The 23,864-nt window shown below is 40.8% G+C and overlaps 1 protein-coding gene across 2 annotated transcripts in view; it reads left to right on the top strand.

The window, feature by feature from the left end:
- Positions 1 to 14,491, top strand: part of ME1 (malic enzyme 1) — a 214,090-nt gene extending 199,599 nt beyond the window's left edge. For both annotated transcript variants that reach the window (XM_061427308.1, XM_061427309.1), the window contains exons 12-14: positions 994 to 1,167; positions 8,165 to 8,263; positions 12,801 to 14,491. In XM_061427308.1, the coding sequence (XP_061283292.1) occupies positions 994 to 1,167; positions 8,165 to 8,263; positions 12,801 to 12,968 (441 nt within the window). In that variant the 3' untranslated portion in view covers positions 12,969 to 14,491. The remainder of the gene's footprint in view (positions 1 to 993; positions 1,168 to 8,164; positions 8,264 to 12,800) is intronic.
- The last annotated feature ends 9,373 nt before the right edge of the window (positions 14,492 to 23,864 follow it).

Genomic DNA, 23,864 nt, shown 5'->3' with positions numbered 1-23,864 from the left:
AAACACAAGCATACAGTATAAAACCACAGCCTTATTTTTACTTTGCTGACTGCTCCTGGGTTTGGATTTTGATGCTGTGGATGGAGCATTTGGGCAGTTATTTTGACATCCAGCCAGGTTGGTATAGGCATCCTTAAAGCTTCAATACATAACTATTTCCAAAACATGTTTATGCTTTTCAAGGGCATTTCTTAGACTGTGATGCTTTATTTGTTGAGGGTTTCCTATCCCTGTTTTTGAGGACTGAGCAGTTTCATCTATATCGCCTCCCAGATCACACAGATGCCCCCTCGCTTTGACTGGCAGTCTGGAGTCTAGCCCCTGACAGGCCCTGAGTTCATGCTGTCTTAAAACTTGTAAATACGAGGTTCCTCAAAAACATGAGAAAATATTGGGTTGGTCAAAAAGTTTGTTTGAGTTTTCCATATGAACTTTTTGGCCAACCCAATATTAAGACTAGGGGGAAAAAATATAAAGACAGTTGTTTACAATTATTGATAATTTATTCTTATTTGCTAATCCCTCTTGTGCTAGTGAATTTTTTTTCCTATGGGACTTTCCAGATAATTATTTACAATGTATAAAATTTGTCCCAATGATTACATGGAAGTGTGTTGACCCCTAAACTCTAATCTACAATGTCAGCCTTTCTAAGACTCAAACTCCAACCCATCACTTTTGTCTTCAGAAGCCTCTAGGCTAGGGATGGTTGATGGCCCTGTGTGTTGGACCACAGCCAACAACGGGTGGTGGTCATGGGGTCTCCTGTAGTTTGTACGCTTCTCCTTGGAGGAGAGAGGAAGATAGAGAAAAATAAGCACCCACTTCAGAACTTAACCACCAACATCATGAGAGCCTGCTCATTCACACTTACTAGGGAGTCAGTGAAAAATCAGACCTCTTTCTAAGTACTAGATACTTGCACTATTCTCTTAGGATCCATCTGTTTGAAGACACCCTGCCTCTTTTCACGGTTGCGTGTCTGTCTTGCAGGGTCGCGCCATTTTTGCCAGCGGCAGTCCTTTTGATCCCGTTACCCTTCCGAGTGGAAAGACTCTTTATCCTGGCCAAGGCAACAATTCCTACGTGTTCCCTGGAGTTGCTCTTGGTGTTGTGGCGTGTGGACTGAGGCATATCACGGATAAGATTTTTCTCACCACTGCTGAGGTATTGTAAAATACTGTCTGTCTGTCAAGGCTGTGACAGATCAGCTCGTTGTAGGCCATCTGCATCTCAGCTCACTCCCTAGAAGGTGTAAAGTCCGAGGATCAAATCTTTCCCCCAGGGGAGTAAGGGGTGGGTTGTAAGTTCACAGTGAGTCACTAGTAAGCATTGTTCTTCTGTAGCCAGCAGAAAGACTGTGTTCTGATCCCTTAAAAGGGACCTTTTTTAAATTGATGTACAATATTATATAAATTACAGGTGTACAACATAATGATCCATAATTTCCAACGGTTATACTCCATCTGTGCCTATTATAAAATATTGGCTGTATTCCCGTGCTGCACAATATGTCCTTGCAGCTTGTTTTATACACAGTAGTTTGTGCCTCTTAACCCCACCTCTTATTTGCCACTCCTCCTTCCCTCTCCCCACTGGTAACCGCTAGTTTGTTGTCTGTGTCCATGAGTCTGCTGCTGCTTGGTCATATTCACTATTTTTTTTTTAATTTTATTTTATTTTTAAACTTTACATAATTGTATTAGTTTTGCCAAATATCAAAATGAATCCGCCACAGGTATACATGTGTTCCCCATTCTGAACCCTCCTCCCTCCTCCCTCCCCATACCATCCCTCTGGGTCGTCCCAGTGCACTAGCCCCAAGCATCCAGTATCGTGCATCGAACCTGGACTGGCATCTCGTTTCATACATGATATTTTACATGTTTCAATGCCATTCTCCCAAATCTTCCCACCCTCTCCCTCTCCCCCAGAGTCCATAAGACTGTTCTATACATCAGTGTCTCTCTTGCTGTCTCATACACCGGGTTATTGTTACCATCTTTCTAAATTCCATATATATGCGTTGTTATACTGTATTGGTGTTTTTCCTTCTGGCTTACTTCACTCTGTATAATAGGCTCCAGTTTCATACACCTCATTAGAACTGATTCAAATGTTTTCTTTTTAATGGCTGAGTAATACTCCATTGTGTATATGTACCACAGCTTTCTTATCCATTCATCTGCTGATGGGCATCTAGGTTGCTTCCATGTCCTGGCTATTATAAACAGTGCTGCAATGAACATTGGGGTACACGTGTCTCTTTCCCTTCTGGTTTCCTCAGTGTGTATGCCCAGCAGTGGGATTGCTGGATCATAAGGCAGTTCTATTTCCAGTTTTTTAAGGAATCTCCACACTGTTCTCCATAGTGGCTGTACTAGTACTATTTTGTTGCATTTTTTAGGTTCCACATATAAGTGACATCATACAACATTTATCTTTCTTTGCCTGACTGACTTCACATAGCATAATGTCCTTCAAGTCTATCTCTGTTGCTGCAGATGGCAAATTTTCACTTTTTTATGGCTGAATAGTGTTCCATTATATGTATATACCACATCTTCTTTAGCCATTCATCTTGATGACACTTATGTTACATCCATATCATGGCAGTTGTAAATAATGCTGCTCTGAACATAGGGACACGTGTATTTTTTTCAAATTATAGTTTTGTCTAGATATATATATCCATACACTCTGAAGTGGAATTTCTGGGTCATATGGTAGTTCTAATTTTAGTTTGAGGAACTTCCATACTATTTTCCACAGTGGCTGTACCAGTTTGCATTCTCATTAACAGAGTTCAAGAGAAGGAACTTTAAAAAAAAAAAATCTGAAAATTTTGATCAAGTTCTGTGACAATAATGAGAAAATTAAAATTTTTGTTTCCAAATCATGAAATAAGATTTCTCATGATTTCATGGGAATCTTCTATGGAGAAGATTTCTATGGAGAACCTTCCTAAATGATGACATTTTCGTGATTTGAAATAAAAGTCTGATTTGGTATAGTGAAGAAATGTTTATCATTCAGGGTTCAGTGCAGAATACAGCAACCACTATAGTATTTCAGCTAAGAAGAAATTAAAACAGAGAGTTTGGTGTTTGTAAAGTCATTAAAAGGACAGAAGCAGGCTCTTCTGTGGGCCTCCAGGAAAGATTCACAGAACACACAGCAGACCCAGTAAGGACGCTGCATTACACTACTGTTTGGCACTCTGAAGGATCTGAAATTTCACCTTTGCTATTTAGTTGCTAAGTCATGTCTGACTCTTTTGCAGCCCCATGGACTGTAGCCTGCCAGGCTCCTCTTTGCATGGGATTTCCCAGGCAAGAATATTGGAGTGGGTTGCCGTTTCCTTCTCCAAGGGATCTTCCTGACTCAGGGATCAAACCTGCGTCTCCTGCATTGGCCGGTTGATTCTTTACCACTGAGCTACCAGGGAAGCCAAAAATTCAACCTGACTTGCAGGCTAGCAAGTCAGCCTGCCTCAGATTCACAGATGCTGGCAAAGGACACAGAACTCCTAGGTCAGATAGAGGAATTTGCTACTCCTAGCACAAGAGCTAATGGGAACCTCAGGCTCCCATCAGTTTCCCTTCCCTCCCAAGCTTCAGGAGGATGACACAGTGGTTGGACCTTCATTTGTGAAATCATGAGCTTGTGATCATCAGAGTGTTCATCTGGTTGATACTTTTGAGGTGGATGCAATTCATGGGGAGAAATTTAAATGAGTTTCTTCTCTTAAAATTAACCCACTGCACAACGTGCTAACTGACCCGAACCACATCCAGACTGATTAACATTCACGTGATTTCATCACATATACAGGCTTTTCTCCCCACCGTGAAAGATGTGTATGTTACTGGCGTGATCTCAAGGAGCACAACCCCAGGGTTTTGCACTTGTCATTCCGTGAGAACATCTGTCTGTCAGCCCTCCTGCTCGGTCTCTTTGTCCTCACTGCACGATGGCTAGGGTTTCAGAGCTTCTCTGACTCAAAAAGTCGTGTTAAACGTAAGTAGATGCCTACCTACTGAGAGCTTTCCAAGTTGTTCTTACATTAAGGAAAATGTAGTCATTGTCTTTTATAGCAGCCACATCAGAAGAAGAAAGATGATCTTTTACGGCTGCCAGTGATTTCTTTCCTAAATAACTCCAGCACCCTCTAGTGACAGATTTCTAGCTGATGATCTCTCGGGCTGAATCTTTTGGCCTTTTCATCACCTTCTTCTTAGGCATCACATAATATTTCTGTTTCTTATGCCACATCAGTGGTTTCTTTGTGTCCCTTTCAAGTCCCTTTAAAAAATTTTCATTAGCGTACAGTTGCTTTACAGTGTTGTATTAGTTTCTGCTGTACAGCAAAGTGAATCAGCCACATGCATACATGGATCCTCTCTTTTGTGGATTTCTATCCCTTTCAGGTCACCACAGAGCATTCCCTGTGCCCTCTAGTTGTTACCTATTGACTAAGCTTCTTCCCAAAATTCATTATCTTTTGTTCTCATTTTTCTCTTTTAATTTCTGCTTTCAGAGATCTCACTCTTTCTCTCGTTTCCATTGTCGTCATTCTGAAAGGGACCAAATATGTGTATCTCTGTTCTTATCTTTTACCACATCTCCTGTGACCCAATGGGTATTTCCACCAAAATGCCCTGCTGTTTCTTTAAATAAAGATGTGAAAAAAACATCTTTCGTCTTCCCTCACCCTCAATATCCGCATTTCTCTTTGTGACACCCACTTTGTAAGCAGGCTCCAAGGCTTGGAAGACTGCCCTTCTTTTCATCCTCCCTAATCCCAAAGCCTTGAAATATACCACGCCTAGGAACAGCCATGGGACTGCCCTGTGTATCGCCTTGACCTGAAATGATTCCTTCTCCACTGGTCTAAGCCTGTCTTCAGATCATGGCTTAAGTCCTGCCTTATCCTTGGCTCTTTCTGTGACTGCTCTGAATTATTTTTATCTTTCTCCTTAGCCATGACTATTTTTAGCAAACTCTTTGATATTTCATTTGATTCCTCGTTGTATTATGCTTTCAAGTGTTTCACATATCAAACAGTCAAGTCTTGCCTTATAACTAAATCATATGTGATATTCTGTAAAAACAGAAGGTCTCCCATATACATCTTTCAGAAGACCAGTAGCACCTAACACCATGCTAAAACACATAGCAGAAACTTACTAAATACTTATTCAATTAAATAAAACTAGTCACTGGTATTTATCAGTGAGAATACAATACTACAGACACGCCTCTTGTTCAGTGGCTAAGTCTTCTCTGACTCTCTGGGACCCCTTGGACTACAGCACACCAGGCTTCCCTGTCCTTCACTGTCTCCCGAAGCTTACTCAAACTCATGTCCATTGAGTTGATGATGCCATCCAACCATCTCATCCTCTGCTGTCTCCTTCTCCTCCCGCCTTCAATCTTTCCCAGCATCAGGGTCTTTTCCAGTGAGTTGGTTCTTCGCATCAGGTGGCCAAAGAATTGGAGCTTCAGCTTCAGCATCAGTCCTTCCAATGAATATTCAGGGTTGATTTCCTTTAGGATTGACTGTTTTGATTCACTTGCTGTCAAAGGGATTCTCAAGAGTCTTCTCCAGCACCATGATTCAAAATGATCAGTTCTTTGGTGCTCAGCCTTCCTTGTGGTCCAACCCTCACGTCCGTAAATGACTACTGAAAAAACTATAGCTTTGACTAAATGGCTCTTTGTCTGTAAAGTCTCTGCTTTTGAATGCACTGTCTAGGTTTGTCACAGATTTTCTTCCAAGGAGCAAGTGTCTTTTAATTTCATGGCTGTAGTCACTGCCTGCAGTGATTTTGGAACCCAGGAAAATAAAATCTGTCACTGTTTCAGTTTTTTCGCCATGAAGTGATGGGAGCAGATGCCATGACCTTGTCTTTCTGAATGTTGAGTTTTAAGCCAGCTCTTTCACTGTCCTCTTTCACTCTTATCGAGATGCTTTGTAGTTCTTCGCTTTCTGCCATTAGAGTGGTATCATCTGCATATGTGAGGTTGTTGATATCTCTCCCGCAATCTTGATTCCAGCTTGTGATTCATCCAGCCTGGCATTTCTCATGATGCACTCTGCATATAAGTTAAATAAGCAGGGTGACAATATACAGCCTTGACATACTCCTTTCCCAGTTTTGAACCTGTCTGTTGTTCCATGTCTGGTTCTAACTGTTGCTTCTTGACCTGCATATAGGTTTCTCAGGAGGCAGGTCAGGTAGTCTGGTGTTCTCATCTCTTTAAGAATTTTCTGCAACCTCTAGAATGCACAAAAAGAAGAATGCTCTTGTCTCTATTTTGTAGTTAACAAAAGTAGCATGTAAGAGATCTCGGTGAATGTTTTGTTTGGCCACCACATATCTAGTAACTGTTAGGATTATTGTCAAAATGCTAGTTGGCTCTCTTATGGAACTAGAAATCCCACGGATTGGCACCAATCCCAAAGACTATTGCTGCAGATTTTTATATCACAAAGAGATTTTTGGCTTTCTTGGTCCTCTGGACAGTCTCTTGGACTTAGAGTGTTCAGGGTCAGCAATACAGACTCCCAAGTAGTCTGTACAGCAGCCTGAAACAGTCTCCTGTCTCCGGTTCACATCTGGGAGGCAGACTTGGTCCTCCTGCCCTCACACCCCTCCTCCTAAATCACCTTCCCCACCCTCTCTAATGTCTGCCCAGATGACTGTAGAGGGGATCCCCCTGACAACAGCACCTGGAGGAGACGGTGATTCATGTAAGTCACTGGATAACTGAAAACCCAGCTAATTTTAATATTCATATAGTGCACCCCACTCCAGTACTCTTGCCTGGGAAATCCCATGGACGGAGGAGCCTGGTGGGCTGCAGTCCATGGGGTTGCTAGGAGTTGGACACGACTAAGCGACTTCACTTTCACTTTTCACTTTCATGCATTGGAGAAGGAAATGGCAACCCACTCCAGTACTCTTGCCTGGAAAATCCCAGGGACGGGGGATCTTGGTGGGCTGCCATCTATGGGGTCGCACAGAGTCGGACACGACTGAAGCGACTTAGCAGCAGCAGCAGCAATGCTATCTAATGTATAAGCCAAATTCAAATTTTGTCAGTTATTTATAAAAGACCTTTATAACTTGCAGAGTGCTCTTTTCATATGCAGGAACGTCTCAGCCTCTCTGTCTTTTCTGGCAATGGCATTTTGAAGAGCACAGGCTAGTTGTTTTTCGCAGTGTTCCTCATGATTTAATTCAAGTTATGTGGTTATAGGGTTTGGTTTAGTTGGCCCAATAATCATATCCTTCTCGGTACATCACATCAAGAAGCTCATGATGTCACTTTGTCTCATTTGTAAGCTATTTCATTGAGGTATGATTGACAAAAAGCCACAAATCTTTCAACTTGAGTTTAGAGATAAATATACACCTTTGAAGCCATCACCACAATCCATACCATAAACAAATATATTACCTCCAGAAGTTTTTCCCACCCTCTTTATTATGTGTGTGTGTGTGTGTGTGTCTGTGTGATAAGAACATTTAACGTAAAATATCTACCCTTGTAGCACATTTTTATGTCTACACTGTTTCCTTTAGAAACAGGGAGTGTGTGGGGACAGCCCACGCTGAAGCTGATTAGATGGTTCACATGATCCAAAATCTGTGTAACATTAATATCCTGCTCTGCAGTGTGACTCAGAAATAGCTTTCTCAGTCTCCTGTCTGCCTCCCATATAAGAGTACGTGAGCTGGGAGTCAGGCATGACCGACCTCTCCCCGCTCTGCTTCCAGGCCCTTTCCTATCACTTCTCTCATTGTCCTCTGAATTGCTTACTCCTCTGCCCCCGGTGCTCTAGTGCATCGGGTCAGAAAGCTGCCAGCATTTCACGGTGCAGTAGAAGAGGAACTGAGTTAAGAGGAAACCCAGATGCTTATCACCATCTTTTTCGCTAATTATCTTCTCCCCCCAGTCTCCAAAAACACTCGCATACACACACCAGTCTCTAAGCCTCTCTGAGCTCCATTTTCCATTGAGAGAGGGAGAGATGCAAGTGCTCATGACATTCATGTGATCTGCTTTTATCTATAACGATATTCACCATTTTCCTCACAACTACCACGTTGTATGATATGAAGTATTTTTTTTTTGTCTTTATTTTTTTTTTAAGGTCATAGCTCAGCAAGTATCAGATAAACATTTGGAGGAGGGCCGGCTTTATCCTCCTTTGGACACCATTAGAGATGTTTCTCTGAAAATTGCAGAAAAGGTAAAACCACTGTGGTTCAAGTCTCATTGTTTTTCCTTCCTTCTATGGCTAAGTGTGCATATTTAGACAGTAAAACGGTAGTAAAAATGCACTTCCTTGAAATGTCTATGTCCACTTCTTATGTCAGAAGTCAGAGAAATGAGGCATGGTGCCCTGAAAGAGCGTAGGAAGTGTATTTGATCCTTCGGCATGGGCTGAATCTTTGATTCCCCTACCCTTCTTTTTCTCTCCCAGAATTGAAGTAATTCATCAGGCTTTCATTTCAGCTAAGCTTCCCCAACTTCACCCTTTATTGTTTGGTATTTTTCATATAACACTGTGATAGTCACCACAATATTGCAAGTATGATAGAGTGACGTTTAGGCTTTTAACCACCCAAGTCTCTGTGATATGCGACATCTTAAAAATCGAAGTTGATTAAATTGGGCAGGAAGCAAAACAGTGAGAACAGAGAACTCAAAGCTGTTGAGGTGGCAGATGAACTCTTCAAGGAGATAGTCAAGAAGAACCGTAATTTTCTGTAACTAAGATGAGAGAGAAATGGACTTTTTTGTAGGGTGGTTGTATTCATCTGCTAGGGCTGCCATAGTAAACTGCCACCAGCTGGGTGACTTACACAACAGAAATTAACTTTCTCACAGATCTGGAGGCCGGAAATCTAAGATGAAAGTGGTTGGCAGGTCCAGTTTCTTTGGAGGCCTCTCCTTGGTTTGTTGATGACCACCTTCTCACTGGGTCCTCTTGTGGCCTTTCTTCTGTGTGTGCCTATCCTTGGGGGCTCTCTGTGTGTCCGTATTTTCCGTTTTTACAAGAACACCAGTCAGCTTGGGTTAGGGCTCACCCAAACAGTCTCATTTTAACTTAATTATCTCTCCAAAGACCTTGTCTCCAAATGCAGTCCCACTCTGAGGTACTAGAGGTTAAGGCATCACATTTTGGGGTAGCATAGTTCAGCCCACAGGAGTAGTCACATGTTGAAACTGGAATTTCTCAACCTCAGGCCTGTGCACATGACTCTCTGTGCACTGGGTAACTCTTTGTTGTGGGGGCTACTCAGGGATTATAGACGGTTTAGCGGCATCCCTGGTCCTTATTCACCAGACGCCAGTAGCCTCTACAACAGGTGTGACAACTGAAAATGTCCCCGGACATTGCCAAATGTCCACTTGGAGGCAGAATTGCTCCTGGCTGAAAGTAAAAATTTATTAACAAATTTATCAAAACAGTCCCGCTTAGGATTCATACGTCATTATTTATCTTGTTGATTGAAAGTAAGTGCTTCAAAAACCAAGTAATCAAAACAAACAAACAAAAAACCTTTAAATAATTCTGCTTGGTTATCTGTTCATGGAAGAGTATCCCCATGGTTTGTCCCAATTCGTCTCTACTAGTTTTAAACCCCTAATAGTTTGGATTATTAGTGCATGGGACATCACATTGTCATGTTAAGTTCCTTTTGAAGATTTCAATGAAAAGGAGTAGCATATGATCAGAAGAGAAAGTAAGATGATGAAGGACAGTAGGAGAGTACAAAGGACTCCGACATTTCTCCAGGCAAGAAGACTGGAGTGGGTAGCTATTCCCTTCTCCAGGGGATTTCCCAACCCAGGGATCGAACCTGGGTCTCCTGTGTTGCAGGCAGATTCTTTACTGTCTGAGCCATCAAGGAAGCCCAAATTAACATGCTCCTAATTTCTCCTAATTTGTATCTACTAATTTTAAACTCTCAATAGTTTGAATTATTAACACACCAAACATCACATTGTCATTTTAGGTTCCTTTTTAAGATTTCACTGAAAAGAAGTAGCATATGATTGGAGGCAAAAATAAGACAATGAAGGACAGCACTCAGATATCACACCTATAAAGGGAAAAAAAAAAAAGCTGAGTGCATAAACAGAAGTTGGGAAACGAGGACAAAGAATCAGCTTCAGAGAGGAAGGTGGTGTAGTAGACTGAAGGTTGCGGTATCCATGGTGCATTCAGATGTACGATTCTAACAAGTAGATGGTGATGACTGAAACTTAAAGAGAGGCTGGATGTAAAGATGGGGGATCATTTATATGTGGTAGCAGGGGAAGCTCTCAAGGTAGTTGAGGTCACCAAGAGAGCAAGTGGAAATGAAAGAAAACCAGAGAGAGAAGAAAGAAACCAGTTAAAAAGGGCACCAGTAAAAAGAAGAGGCTCAGAACTGAGCTGCTTGTCAGAAATGAGAGAAGACACCGTTTCAGGATGGGGGTGGAAGTTATGAGTGATGGAACCAAATCCCAGTGATAAGAACAGAGGAAGACATTTATTTAGTGCTTAGGAGGCTTTCAGAAACTTACAAACACGGTCACAGTCCGGCAAGAAGTTGGGAAGTCGGGGAGAATTAGGAAAGCAACAATATATAAGCCACTCTCCAGAGAGTCTGGCATTGACAAGGAGGGGAGAGTGAATATTTCACTGATGAGAGCATTGTGAATACAGTGTGTCCTGGAAGCAGAAGGAGGAATGGATTTGCACAGAGTCTGGGTCAGGAATGAAACAGAACATTTTATTATAAAAGTGATACAGCCATTGCAAAAGAGGCACAGGGGAACTTTTTGGGGTGATGGAAATGTTCTGAAACTGGATATAGTAACAGTTGCCTAACACTCTGAATTTACAGAGGTAATTGGATTGTATGCTTGAAATGGTTCACTCTGAATTTACAGAGGTAATTGGATTGTATGCTTGAAATGGTTGAATTTTGTTGTCAGTGAATTGTAACTCAAGAATATCTGTTAAAACATAGTAATACCATCTCATAGGCACTCTGGAAAGTGGAAAATACCTGATATTCTACTTTTCTAATGCAAGTATTGTCATCCTTTATTTTGGTGTGTTTGGTTGCAGTCTTTTTTCATTGGGTTGCTTTCTTTTCTAACATCATTATAATAAGGTATAAGCATGTATTCACATACTTTGATTCCTATTTTTTATAAGCGTTTATCCATAATATAGCACAGTCTTTATAACTTTAATTTTTCAGAAATGCATAATTTTACATTGAGAAGAGATAATCATTCTAATATTCTTCAAAATCACACTTATTCAAATAAGTCTGTCATACAAACAGCTCTTTAAGGATTGCATTCTTAAAAAACTGGAGTGAATTAAAGAGCACATGGGGAGTGATTAATTTTGACAGTGGAATCCGTTTTTCTCAACACAGGGGAGGAGAAAATGTCAAGGCATGGAGGAGATAGTTTGAGATGTTGAGAAATTGAGAGTTTTCTCTGATTAGTTGGAATTTTCTCAGCAAAGTGAGGAGAATCAAATTGATACATGATGGGAAGGCAAGGTTTGAAATTGACTTGAGAGGAAGTGTTTTGTGTGTTTGTTTTTGAGTTTTAAAGAATAAAAGCATCACGTGTAACCATGTGGGGCCAAGTAAAGTTAGGAAAAGTGTGACATGTCAGGCGACAACTATGAAAGGAGAAAGTGCTGAGGATCACCCTGGCCGGGGACTAGAATGGGGACTGTGACAGAAAGGCATGGAGACAAGGTTCTGTGACACCAGTCAGGCAGGGGGCATGGAGACTGCCCCCGGAGCCCCACAGATTAGGGTGAGCGTCGCCTTAACTGTGGGATGAATAAAGAGATTCTGTAGGAGGCTCAAAATCGAGATTGCTCAAAGTGCAGGATATCTGAGTTCAAACTCTGTTTAAGGTATTGAGTTCAAGTTAACTATCAGGTCATTTCAAGGCTTTTAAGACTGACTCATCTGAGAAATTCTGGTAGGCTCACCCATGAGTAAATCTCGGGCAGCCACACTTTCCTTCGTTGCTGACATCATAGTCTCCTCTTGTTACATGATTGCCTTTTCACTTTATATCTTTGTGATCATGTGTTCTTATTATAATACATTGAAGTTTTGGGGAATAGGCAAGATGTAAATTATTTTAATCTTTTGAAATGGATATAAAATTTCTTTTTTTATGGAGGTATAGTTGATTTACACTGTTGTATTAATTTCTGCTGTACAGCAAAGCAATGCAGTTTTATATATACACACACACATACACACACTTTCTTTTTTATATTCTTTTCTGTTATGGTTATCATATTCAATATAATTCCCTGTGCTCTGCAGTAGGACCTTGCTGTTTTTCTATCCTGTGTATACTGATAATACCTGACACCTACTAACCTCAATCCCCTACTTCAGTCCTCCCCTTGGCGACCACAAGTCTGTTCTTTGTGCCCATGAGTCTGTTTCTCTTTCATAGATAGCTTCATTTATGTCAGGTTTTAGATTCTACATATAATTGGTATCATATGGTATATGTCTTTTTCTGACTTATTTCATGTAGTATGATAATCTCTAGTTGCATCCATGTTGTGGCAAATGGCATTATTTTGTCCTTTTTTTAATAGCTGGTTAGTATTCCATTGTGTTTATTTACTGTGTCTTTATCCATTCATCTGTTAATGAAATCAGATGAAAAGTTTCTGATGTGCTCATCATCACCTCTATTCATTAAAATAACTAATATTCTTTTTTTATTTCTAGATTGTGAAAGATGCATACCAAGAAAAGACAGCCACAGTTTATCCTGAACCCCCAAACAAGGAAGCATTTGTCCGCTCTCAGATGTATAGCACTGACTATGACCAGATTCTACCTGATTGTTATCCTTGGCCTAAAGAGGCCCAGAAAATACAGACCAAACTTGACTAGTAGCATAATAGCTGGCATTTCTAACTCCATTAATGAGGTCTTGAAGTCTTTCATGATTTTCAAAGATTGAAATCTTTTATAACGATTCATAATATGCTAGATTATGATAATTTTACTTTAATAACCTAAAAATTTACAGAAGAATATTAATATACTTTACTGTGATTATCTCATTGAACAATTTGCTTCATTTACTTTCTGGTTATTTATGGTTTTCATCTTAATTATCTTTAAAAGCTATTGTAACTACCACTGAGAAACCCATCATTTTTATATAGGGAACTAAGGGGAAGTCCAAAATTAGTAATAAATTGATATGATCAGTATTAAAATCCATAATTTTTTGTTGCTCACTTTATTAAAAATCGACTTAAAAGATTAAAATCAATTTAGGCATGGACGAACTTTCGCTAAAAACAGAAACAACACTTTGTTGCCTAGAGAAAAATAACTCCTCAGGTATTTTTATGCCAATCCTGGATTATATGTGCTCTTTTGATGCAACAGAATTCTAACGTTTCTAAGAAAGATCATTGCTGTTTACAATGCCTCGTGCAGCCTTAGATTTTAATATTCTTTCGACATTATTCCGTCTCCTTAACACCGTGGTCCTCCATCAGAAATCCCTTCGTAAAACACCTTTCTTTCTCCCCGACCAATGCCCCGTCCTTCAGCCCTGCACATTGCTGCTGGGCCCTCGCAGACCACGGCCCTGTCCTGAGGTTCCAATGCCCCATCCTTCAGCCCTGCACGTTGCTGCTGGGCCCTCGCAGACCATGGCCCTGTCCTGAGGTTGGTGGCTTCAGCTGAACACAGCCTGAGAAGTGGGCAGAGCAGAGAGAGTGGGGGCCATCTTGAGAAAGAGCTGCCTGTGAGGTCAACGTCTTCAGACACACATCTCCAGAGTCAAGGCAAGCGGGGTTCCCAACTGAGTAACCTGCCCAAGCATCCCCTTGAGTAGCTCAGGTAATTAAGAGCTCGTTGTGTTACAGCAAACTCACCTTCCTCTGAGTTTGAAGAAAATTTTGTCACCTCTTCCCTAATATCAGAAACCTTCTTTACATCAGATATTAAAATATTCTAATGACTATCAGTAGTTACAGTCCAGAAATGAACGTTAATTTCAGGTTTTACTTTAGAAATTAATAAACCAGTGCAGACAAGTTAAAATTCTTAAGCTCAGGTCCAATAACATTTACTATTTATTTACAGAATTATATGGAGACTTCTTGTTTTTGAAGTAAGGCTTTCAAGGAGTATAAGAAAATGTTCGGATAAACTGTAGTAATAAATGATTTCACTGAAAGTTACACAAATTGTTGTAGTAGAAGGGGTAGGGGTATTTCTGAAGGTAACGGTTAGTCAAGAATTGCCTCAATATAGTTATTTTGAAAAGATCTGGAATGCCTTTTCTAGTTTTCATCATTTCTTGTCTAGTTTTCATGTTGTCTTGTAGCTCTAACTAAATGTATTTACCTATGCAAATGATTTATTAAAGCACTAGAAAAAGCAAATGAATAAAATGAGGAAGTAATTGTCTTTTTCTCAAAATATTGTTATGCTTAAAAATGACAGTGCTGGGTTTTGGCAGTCATATGATTGAGAATTTTGAATTTTAAAAATATTCTAAGCTGATTTCACTTTGAACTTCATTCATTTAATACATGTGTGGTCATTTAGTACATGTTTGCTGTATACTGTTACCAGTGAGCTACTTCGTTATCCTCAGAGAAAGATAATGAAGCAAACATTGGATGATCAGGTACCATGTAGTCTACATCCCTTATCTTATTTAATGAAGTCCTCACCATTCCCATATGAAGTAGATACTTTAACGTGCCATGTCCGCAGAGCTCATAAGTGAAGGAGGGGAACTCTGCATCTGTGTTTACCTTTCTCCATCGTCTGTTTTGCATCTGCCAGAGTACAGTCAGAACAGTACTGTCTGATAAAAAAAAAGAAAGTGGGACACATGAGTAATTTCTGTGGTCCTATAAGAAGAAATGAAATGAAGTCACTCAGTCGTGTCCGACTCTTTGCGACCCCATGGACTGTAGCCTACCAGGCTTCTCCATTCATGGGATTTTCCAGGCAAGAGTACCGGACTGGGTTGCCATTTCCTTCTCCAATAAAAAGAAGAAACAGGTAGAATTCATGTTCATGTATTTTATTGGAAACAATATATCTAGAATATTATGAAAAGAATTGAGATATTGTTATACATTTTTACATTTCTTTTTTATTTCTATCATTTATTTATTGTGCCGAGTTGATTGCAGGACTCAGAATCTTTGATCTTCATTGAGGGATGCAAGGTCTTTTCGTTGTGGGTGGGTGGTTTTAGTTGCAGCATGTGGGATCTAGCTCCCTGACCAGGGATGGAACCCGGACCACCTGCATTGGAAGCACAGTCTTAGCCACTGGACCACCAGGGAAGTCCCCCTATTTTTGCATTATTTTGTTCACACTAAGCCTCCAACATCCAGGTATATACATCAGAGTCATGAGAAACATATAGAACAGTGTAATAGAACAGCTCACAGACGGACGCCCTGAATAGTTACAAAAGTAGCACAAAAATCAATACATAAAGAATGGTGTTCAGTAACCGGATTGGGACAGCCGACCTACTACATGGAGAAAATGGAAACTGGAGCCCTGCCTCACCCTATGTAAAAAGGAAGACTTCAGATGGATGAAAGACCTAAATACAAATGGTAAAAAATGTAAGTTAATAAAAATTGATGTAGCAATGTATCTTTGGTACCCTTCCCCCACTCCCACGCCACCTCCCGCCGGCCAAACACAAACATGAAGTGAAAAATGGATGGATTGCATCATCTAAGGATAGGAAGGTTTTGGCTGATAAGTGGGTGCTGCCATTTAACAGTATAAAGGGAAGAAATCTAGGGCTGTGGAATAGGTTGATTGCTTTTACAGAGATGGACTCATAAACAGATAATTTAGGCTCAGGGGCTTAAATTCTCAGTTCTAGTCACTGTATAAACTCTAGAAAAAATGCCTCTTTTTTTTAAATTAACTTATTTTTTATTGAAGAATAATTGCTTTACAGAATTTTGCTGTTTTCTGTCAAACCTCAACATGAATCAGCCATAGGTATACATATATCCCCTCCCTTTTGAAACTCTATCCCATCTCCTTGCCCATCCCACCCCTCTAGGTTGATACAGAGCTCCTGTTACTCATTATAAGACTGAAATAACAGAAACCCAAAATCATAGGTCATCCTGCTGGTTGCCAAATTTTAACAGGAGTTGCATTCACAGCCTCACCAGGACTCTTATGTGAAACTAAAGAGTATTGACCAGGACACAGGAGGATGTTGATTTGGACTGGGGATCTCTGGGTAGGGGATTTGGAGGACTTGTAATACTCTAAACCAGGCTTGAGTTCTGACCATCCTGTGTCCCAGGAGACCCCTCACTCCCAGGCAAACCAGGACAGTTGGCAAGTCCTTCCTTGCTCATCAGCATGGGAGCTCTTCTGCCTACAGAGGTTGTAAATGCCTTGTGTGAAGAGCCCATAACAACCTCACTCCGTCTCCTCTTCCTCCTCCCGGGTGATGTCTCATGATCTCCATAGGCATCATTTAGAGACCAGCATGGAGAGGAGCTGTGGTGGATACAATTAGAAAGGCAAACCCAGGAGGAGAAGACTCACAACAAAAAAAGTCTAGACTTTGCTCATTTATATTGGCAAAATCTCAGGAATTCTGAAAATGTTCTGAGGTTGGAACAGTGTTATTTGGGATTGGGCCGACTTCATGGAGGGCTTCCCAGGTGGCTCAGTGGTAAAGAACCAGCCTGCCAATGCAGGAGCCACAGGAGACGTGGGTTCGATCACTAGGTCAGGAAGATCCCATGGAGGAGGAAATGGCAACCCCCAGTATTCTTGCCTGGAGAATCCCATGGACAAAGGAGCCTGGCTGGCTACAGTCTGTAGGGTCATAAAGAGTTGGACACAACTGAGGGACAACACACACGCACACAGACTTGGTAAATGGGAGGTGCACCGACTGCAGATCCTGCATTTAATGTGCTGCCTTGAGCAGCTGAAAATGCCTCTGCTTGTCGGTTTAGTTGACTGAAATGTAGACTTGACAATGATGCACACTAAATGAAATTGAGAACATGAATATTCCTTGAAATAATATAAAGGGATTCAAAGTTTACAAAGATAGGATTATATGAGTAGATTTGCAGTGGGCAAATCTGACAATTTCAATCCTAATGATCCCCTAAGTCTCCCAAGAAGACCTATTGGTGACCCTCCTTTCACTAAAGTCGAGATATAGACTGATGAAGGGATTAGTAGCGTCAATGAAAAGCATTTTTAAAAATTGAGGTATATTTAATATGTAACATATTAGTTTCAGGTTTACAAGGTAATGTGATATTTATATATTGCAAGATGGTCACCACAATAAATCACCATAGCTAGTTACAAACTTTTTTTCTTGTGATAAGAACTTTTAAAATTGTATTCAGTTCAGTTCAGTCGCTCAGTCGTGTCCAACTCTTTGCGACCCCATGAATGGCAGCACACCAGGCCTCCCTGTCCATCACCAACTCCCAGAGTTCACTCAGACTCACGTCCATCGAGTCAGTGATACCACCCAGCCATCTCATCCTCTGTCGTCCCCTTCTCCTCCTGCCCCCAATCCCTCCCAGCATCAGAGTCTTTTCCAATGAGTCAACTCTTCGCATGAGGTGGCCAAAGTAGTGGAGTTTCAGCTTTAGCATCATTCCTTCCAAAGAAATCCCAGGGCTTATCTCCTTCAGAATGGACTGGTTGGATCTCCTTGCAGTCCAAGGGACTCTCAAGAGTCTTCTCCAACACCACAGTTCAAAAGCATCAATTCTTTGGCACTCAGCCTTCATCTTTCAAATATACAATATTATTAACTACAGTCATTATGTGCTATGCTAAGTTGCTTCAGTCATGTCCAACTCTCTGCTACCTCATGGACTGTAGTGTGTCAGGCTCCTAAGTCCATGGGATTTTCCAGACAAGAATATTGGAGTGGGTTGCCATACCCTCCTCCAGGGAGTCTTCCTGACTCAGGGATCAAACCCACATCTCTTAAATCTTCTGCATTGGCAGCTGGGTTCTTTACCAACAATGCTATTAAATCCCCATGACTTACGACTGATCGTTCATACTTTTTGACCCCTTCACCCATTTTGCCCACTCCTCCATCCCCTGTATCTGGCAATGACCAACCTGTTCTGTGTATTTGTGAGCTTGTCTTTTTTTTTTTTTTTTGGATTCCATATATAAGTGAGATTACAGGATATTTGTCTTTTTTCTAACTGATTTATATCACTTAGTATAATGCCCCTGAGGTCCATCCTGTTGTTGCAAATGGTAAGATTTTGGTTTTTTTATGGGGTGTGTGTGTTTTCTTTATCCATTGCATACTCACATGTCTTGGTTGTAGTGCGTATTACTGCAATAGGGCAGCAAACTAGTTTTTATTTTCCTCAAACAAATACTGAGAAATGGGATTGCTGGATCTTTTGGTGGTTCTATTTTTAATGACTTTAGGAACCTGTGTACTTTTTCCATAGTGATTATACCTACCAGTTTACATTCCCCCTAGCAGTGCACAAAGGTTCCCTTTTCTGCACATTCTCACCAACATGTTTTATTTCTTGTCTTTTTGATTATAGCTGTTCTAACGTGTTATCTCATTGTGGTTTTGGTTTGCGTTTCCCTGATGATTAGTGATGCCGAGCATCTTTTCATGTACTTGTTAGCCATCTGTATATCTTCTTTGGAAAACTATTCAAATCCTCTGCCCATTTTGAAATCAGATTTTATTTTTTGCTAATGAGTTCTTTATATGTTTTGAATATTAGCCCCTTTTCAGATATGTACTTTGCAAATATTTTCTCTCAGTAGGTTGCCTTTACATTTTGTTGATGGCTTTCTTTGCTGTTAAGACCTTTTTAGTTTGATATAGTCCCACTTCGTCATTTTTACTTTTGTTGACTATGCTTTTGGTGCCAAACACAAATATCATTGCCAGAATTGATGTTAAAGAGCTTAGCACCTGTTTTCTTCTAGTTTATGGACTTTAGGTCTTTCATTCAAGTCTTTAATCCATTTTGAGTTAATTTTTGTGTATAGTGTAAGATAGTGGTCTAGTATTTTTTCTTTTGCATGTGACTGTCCAGCTTTCCTAATAGCATCTATTGGGAAGACTGTCCTTTTGCCATTGTATATTCTTAGCTTCTTTGTCATAAATGATCATATATGTGTGGATTTCTGGGCTCTCTTAATCTATTCCACTGATCTGTGTGTCTGTTTTTATGCCAATACCACACTGTTTGTTTATTCATCTATTTAGTTGTTTGTCTGCATCAGATATTAGTTGCATCACACAGGATGTTCATTGCATCATGCAGGATATTTTGTTGCAGCACATGGACTCTCTACTTGTAGCTTGCGAGCTTCAGTAGTTGTGGTATGTGGGTTCTCTGGTTGTGATACTCAGGCTCCAGAGCACGTGGGCTTCGGTCGTTGTGGTGTGTAGGCTGTCTAATTGTGGCACACGGGTTCAGTAGGTGTGGTGCACAGACTTAGTTGCTCTGAGGTATGTGGGATTGTAGTTTCCTGATGAAGGATCAAACCTGCATCCCCTGCATTGCAGTGTGGATTCTTAGCTACTGGACCACCAGGGAATTCCCCACACTGTTTTGATTACTGTAGCTTTGTAGTATACTTTGAAATCAGGGAGTATGATGTCTCCAGTTTTGTTCTCTCAAGAGTGCTTTGGTTATTCAGAGTCTTTTATCATGCTCTACAAATTTAAGGATTGTTTGTTCTATATCTCTGAAAAATGTCATTGTAATTTTGATAGGAATTGAATCTGTAGATTGCTTTGAGTAGTATGGACATTTTAATAATATTATTTTTCCTAATGAGCATATAATATCTTCACACTTATTTGTGTCATCTTCAGTTTCTTTCATCAGTGTCTTATAGTTTTCAGTGTACAGGTCTTTACCTCATTGGTTAAATTTATTGCTAGGTATTTTATTCTTTTTGGTACAATTATATGTGGGATTGTTTTCTTGATTCTTCTGATAATTCATTATTAGTGTATAGAAATACAACAGAATTTGTGTACTGATTTTGTACCCTGAAACTTTATTTCTTTATTCTAAAATTATTTTGTAGGGTCTCTAGGAATTTCTATATTTAATATCATGTCATCTGCATTTCAGAGAAGGTGATGGCACCCCACTTCAGTACTCTTGCCTGGAAAATCCCATGGACGGAGGAGCCTGGTGGACTGCAGTCCATGGAGTCGCGAAGAGTCAGACACGACTGAGCAACTTCACTCTCACTTTTCACTTTCATGCATTGGAGAAGGAAATGGCAACCCACTCCAATGTTCTTGCCTGGAGAATCCCAGGGACGGGGGAGCCTGGTGGGCTGCTGTCTCTGGGGTTGCACAGAGTCGGACAAGACTGAAGTGACTTAGCAGCAACAGCAGCATCTGCATAGAGACAGTTTTACTTTTTACTTTCCAATTTGGATGTCTTTTATTTCTTTTTCTTGACTAATTGCTCTAGCTAGGACTTCCAATGCTTTGTTGAACAAAAATGACAAGAGTGGGCGTCCTTGTCTTGTAACTGATCTTAGAGGAAAAGCTTTCAGATTTTCCCCATTGAGTATAAATGATGTTAGCTATGGGCTTGTCATATATGCCTTTATGATGTTGAGATATGTTTCCCTGATACCCACTTTGTTGAGAGTTTTTAATAGATATTAAATTTTGTCAAATGCCTTTCCTGCATCTATTTGAAATGGTCATTTGATTTTATATCCTTCATTTGGTAATATGACTGTATCACATTGATTGACATTCTGATGTTGAACCATCCTTGCATCCCCGGAATAAATCCTGCTTGATCATTGTATATGATCCTTTTAACACTTTGTTGAATCTAATTTGCTAATATTTTATTGAGGACATTAAAAGCATTTTAATGACTTCTCTGTAAGCTGGGAATTGCTATAGTTAAAAGGAGCTCTTTATTTCAATAGAGACATCAGAATCTTGGGGCTACTAGATGCTTAAAAGCAGCAGTTTGCAGCAAATAACAACTGGAGACAAAGGGTACTAACCAGGACAGTGTAATAAGTATAGTTTGGCCTACAGAAATCTTTGGCGGTCGCCAGTAAATCACAGGCTCCCAGAGCCAGAAATGATGCTGAAAAAATTGAACAACTAGGACAGCACAGGTGTTGATCTAGAAAAATGGGTGCTGGTGTATACAACTGATACAGCTGCAGTAATGCATATCAACTGAACAGCAAGTTGCATGCCAAGTTGCCTTAGTTGTGCCCAATAGTCGTGCCCAACTCTTTGGCAACCCTATGGACTTAGCCCTCCAGGCTCCTCTGTCCATGGGATTTTCCAGGCAAGAATACTGGAGTGGGTTGTCATGCCCTCCTCCAGGGGATCTTTCCAACCCAGGGATTGAAACCACATCTCCTGCACTGGCAGAGAGGTTCTTTACTACTAGTGTCACCTGTGAAGCCCAGTTGAATATTAAATTGGCTTTGGCCATAAAATGGGGGCAGCCCACATAAGCGGTATGTATAACAACAACAGCAGAAAAGCAGGATCAGAGCCACCAAAGATAGTGTCAAGGCCTTCACTAATCTTACATGCACAGACATGAATGAAAGACCTCTACGGTGAAGAACTCTGTAATCTTCTCATAAATATGTTTCCAAAATCTACCTTTGAGGCTCCATTTACTAGGATTTTCTGCATTGCAGAAAGACAGATGTGCTTAGTCGCTTTAGTCATGTCCAACTCGTTGCCACCCCATGAACTGTAGCTCACCAGGCTCCCCGCTGTTTGGGATTTTTGCGGCAAGAATACTGGAGGGGGTTGCCATTTCCTTCTCCAGGAGATCTTCCCAACCCAGGGATCAAACCTATGTCTCCTCCATCTCCTACACTGCAGGTGGATTCTTTAGCGCTGAGCCACCAGGGAAGCCCTAACCACTAGGCATTTTGGAAATCATCTGGCAACAGCTCTGAAGCCAGGATGGTCTATGAGATAAAGCATATGCTATATGAATGAATCCATTGTCTAGTTATTTTCACAGTGAAGAGTTAGAATTGATTTCTTCATCATCTAAGGCAACAACCCCACACTGGATCCATGATGCATCAGTTCAGTTCAGTTGCTCAGTCGTGTCTGACTCTTTATGGTCCCATGAACTGCAGCATGCCAGGCCTCTCTGTCCATCACCAACTCCGAGTTTACTCAAACTCATGTCCATTGAGTCAGTGATGCCATGCAGCCATCTCATCCTCTGTCCTCCCCTTCTCCTCCTGCCTTCAATCTTTCCATGATGCATAGAATAAGAGTTATTCTGGCTGGAGTACCAAATGATTCACCAAGATAAATCCTACTATCAAAAGCTTTAAAAGAAACATAGGTGTGATTCTTATCATGTCCAGACTTAAATGATCTTTGGCATGTGTAAGAGACAGATAGGGCTTTAAGAATGACAGCATTATGCTCATTAATCAGATTGTAATTCTAACTGTAGCAGTTGTCAAACAGGTTATCTTTCTTGGAGCAAATCAGTAGGTAGATGTTTTGGCCAGCACATTTTTTGTTTTGTCTTTATTCCAGTAAGGAGAGGACACCTGTAGCAGCAGTTTTTGATAACCAACATTAAAGATTGTCGGAGAAGGCAATGGCACCCCACTCCAGTACTCTTGCCTGGAAAATCCCATGGATGGAGGAGCCTGGTTGGCTGCAGTCCATGGGGTCGCAAAGAGTTGGACACGACTGAGCGACTTCACTTTCACTTTTCACTTTCATGCATTGGAGAAGGAAATGGCAACCCACTCCAGTGTTCTTGCCTGGAGAATCCCAGGGATGGTGGAGCCTGGTGGGCTACTGTCTATGGGGTCGCACAGAGTCGGACACAACTGAAGTGACTTATCAGCAACAGCAGCAGTGTTCCATTAACTTTCTGTGTGCCATTATATAATTCTTGATACTAGACCTTGATCATCTCATTATACAGGGCATCATGCTGGACTAACACATTGATGATATGTGCTCATAAGACCTAGAGCACAGGTGTCATCGCTTCTCTGGATACCTGCTACGATACATCAGGCTGGACAGTAGAAGATAAATCCTGTGAAAGCACAAGAGCCTGCCACCTCAGCCAGCTTTGTGCTGGTCCAGTTTCCTGGTGTGTTGGAATATTCCGGCCATAGTGAAGAGAAAATCGTGTGCTCTATTTCACCTACAACTAAGGCGGACCCTCGGTGTTTGGTGGCTTTCTTTGAATTTTATGTGCAGTGCTCTAGCCCATTTATGGGTTGATCCAAATGCTTCTAGATTTGACTGGGCTCAGGAAAAAAAGGCCTCTCCAGCTGATTCAGGTTGCAGGGAAACATGGTTCTACCATGTGGACCCTATGAGGGAGATCCAGTGGGCTGAGAATTTTGAGTAAATTAGGATTTTATATAAAATCAGGATTTTTGAGCAAACCACATTCCCTTCAGAAAATACCTATTCTTTCAACTTAGTACTGGGCCCACTTGAAGTGAAAGAAAATTGTCCTGCTCAAGAGTGTTATATGAAGGCCTCAGGTAGGCTCCTGCAAAGCCTTCTCAAGTTCTCAGGATAGCTTGTAAGCAGTCATACAGAAACTCAAGTTCACAGGCAACATATTTTTGCTTTAATATAGCAATGTTTTTGAAGTCCTTGTGTTATGATGTGTCAGCTCATCAGACCCACTCTTCAATCCATTATGCGAGTATCCTCTGTCCTTAGCCTAACAAAATAGACCAGCAAGGAATGAAAAGCAGAGAACAAAC

This window comes from Bos javanicus, chromosome 9 (assembly GCF_032452875.1).
Source record: "Bos javanicus breed banteng chromosome 9, ARS-OSU_banteng_1.0, whole genome shotgun sequence".
Classification (NCBI taxonomy): Eukaryota; Metazoa; Chordata; class Mammalia; order Artiodactyla; family Bovidae; genus Bos; species Bos javanicus.
This window is presented reverse-complemented; position numbering and strand designations above follow the sequence as displayed.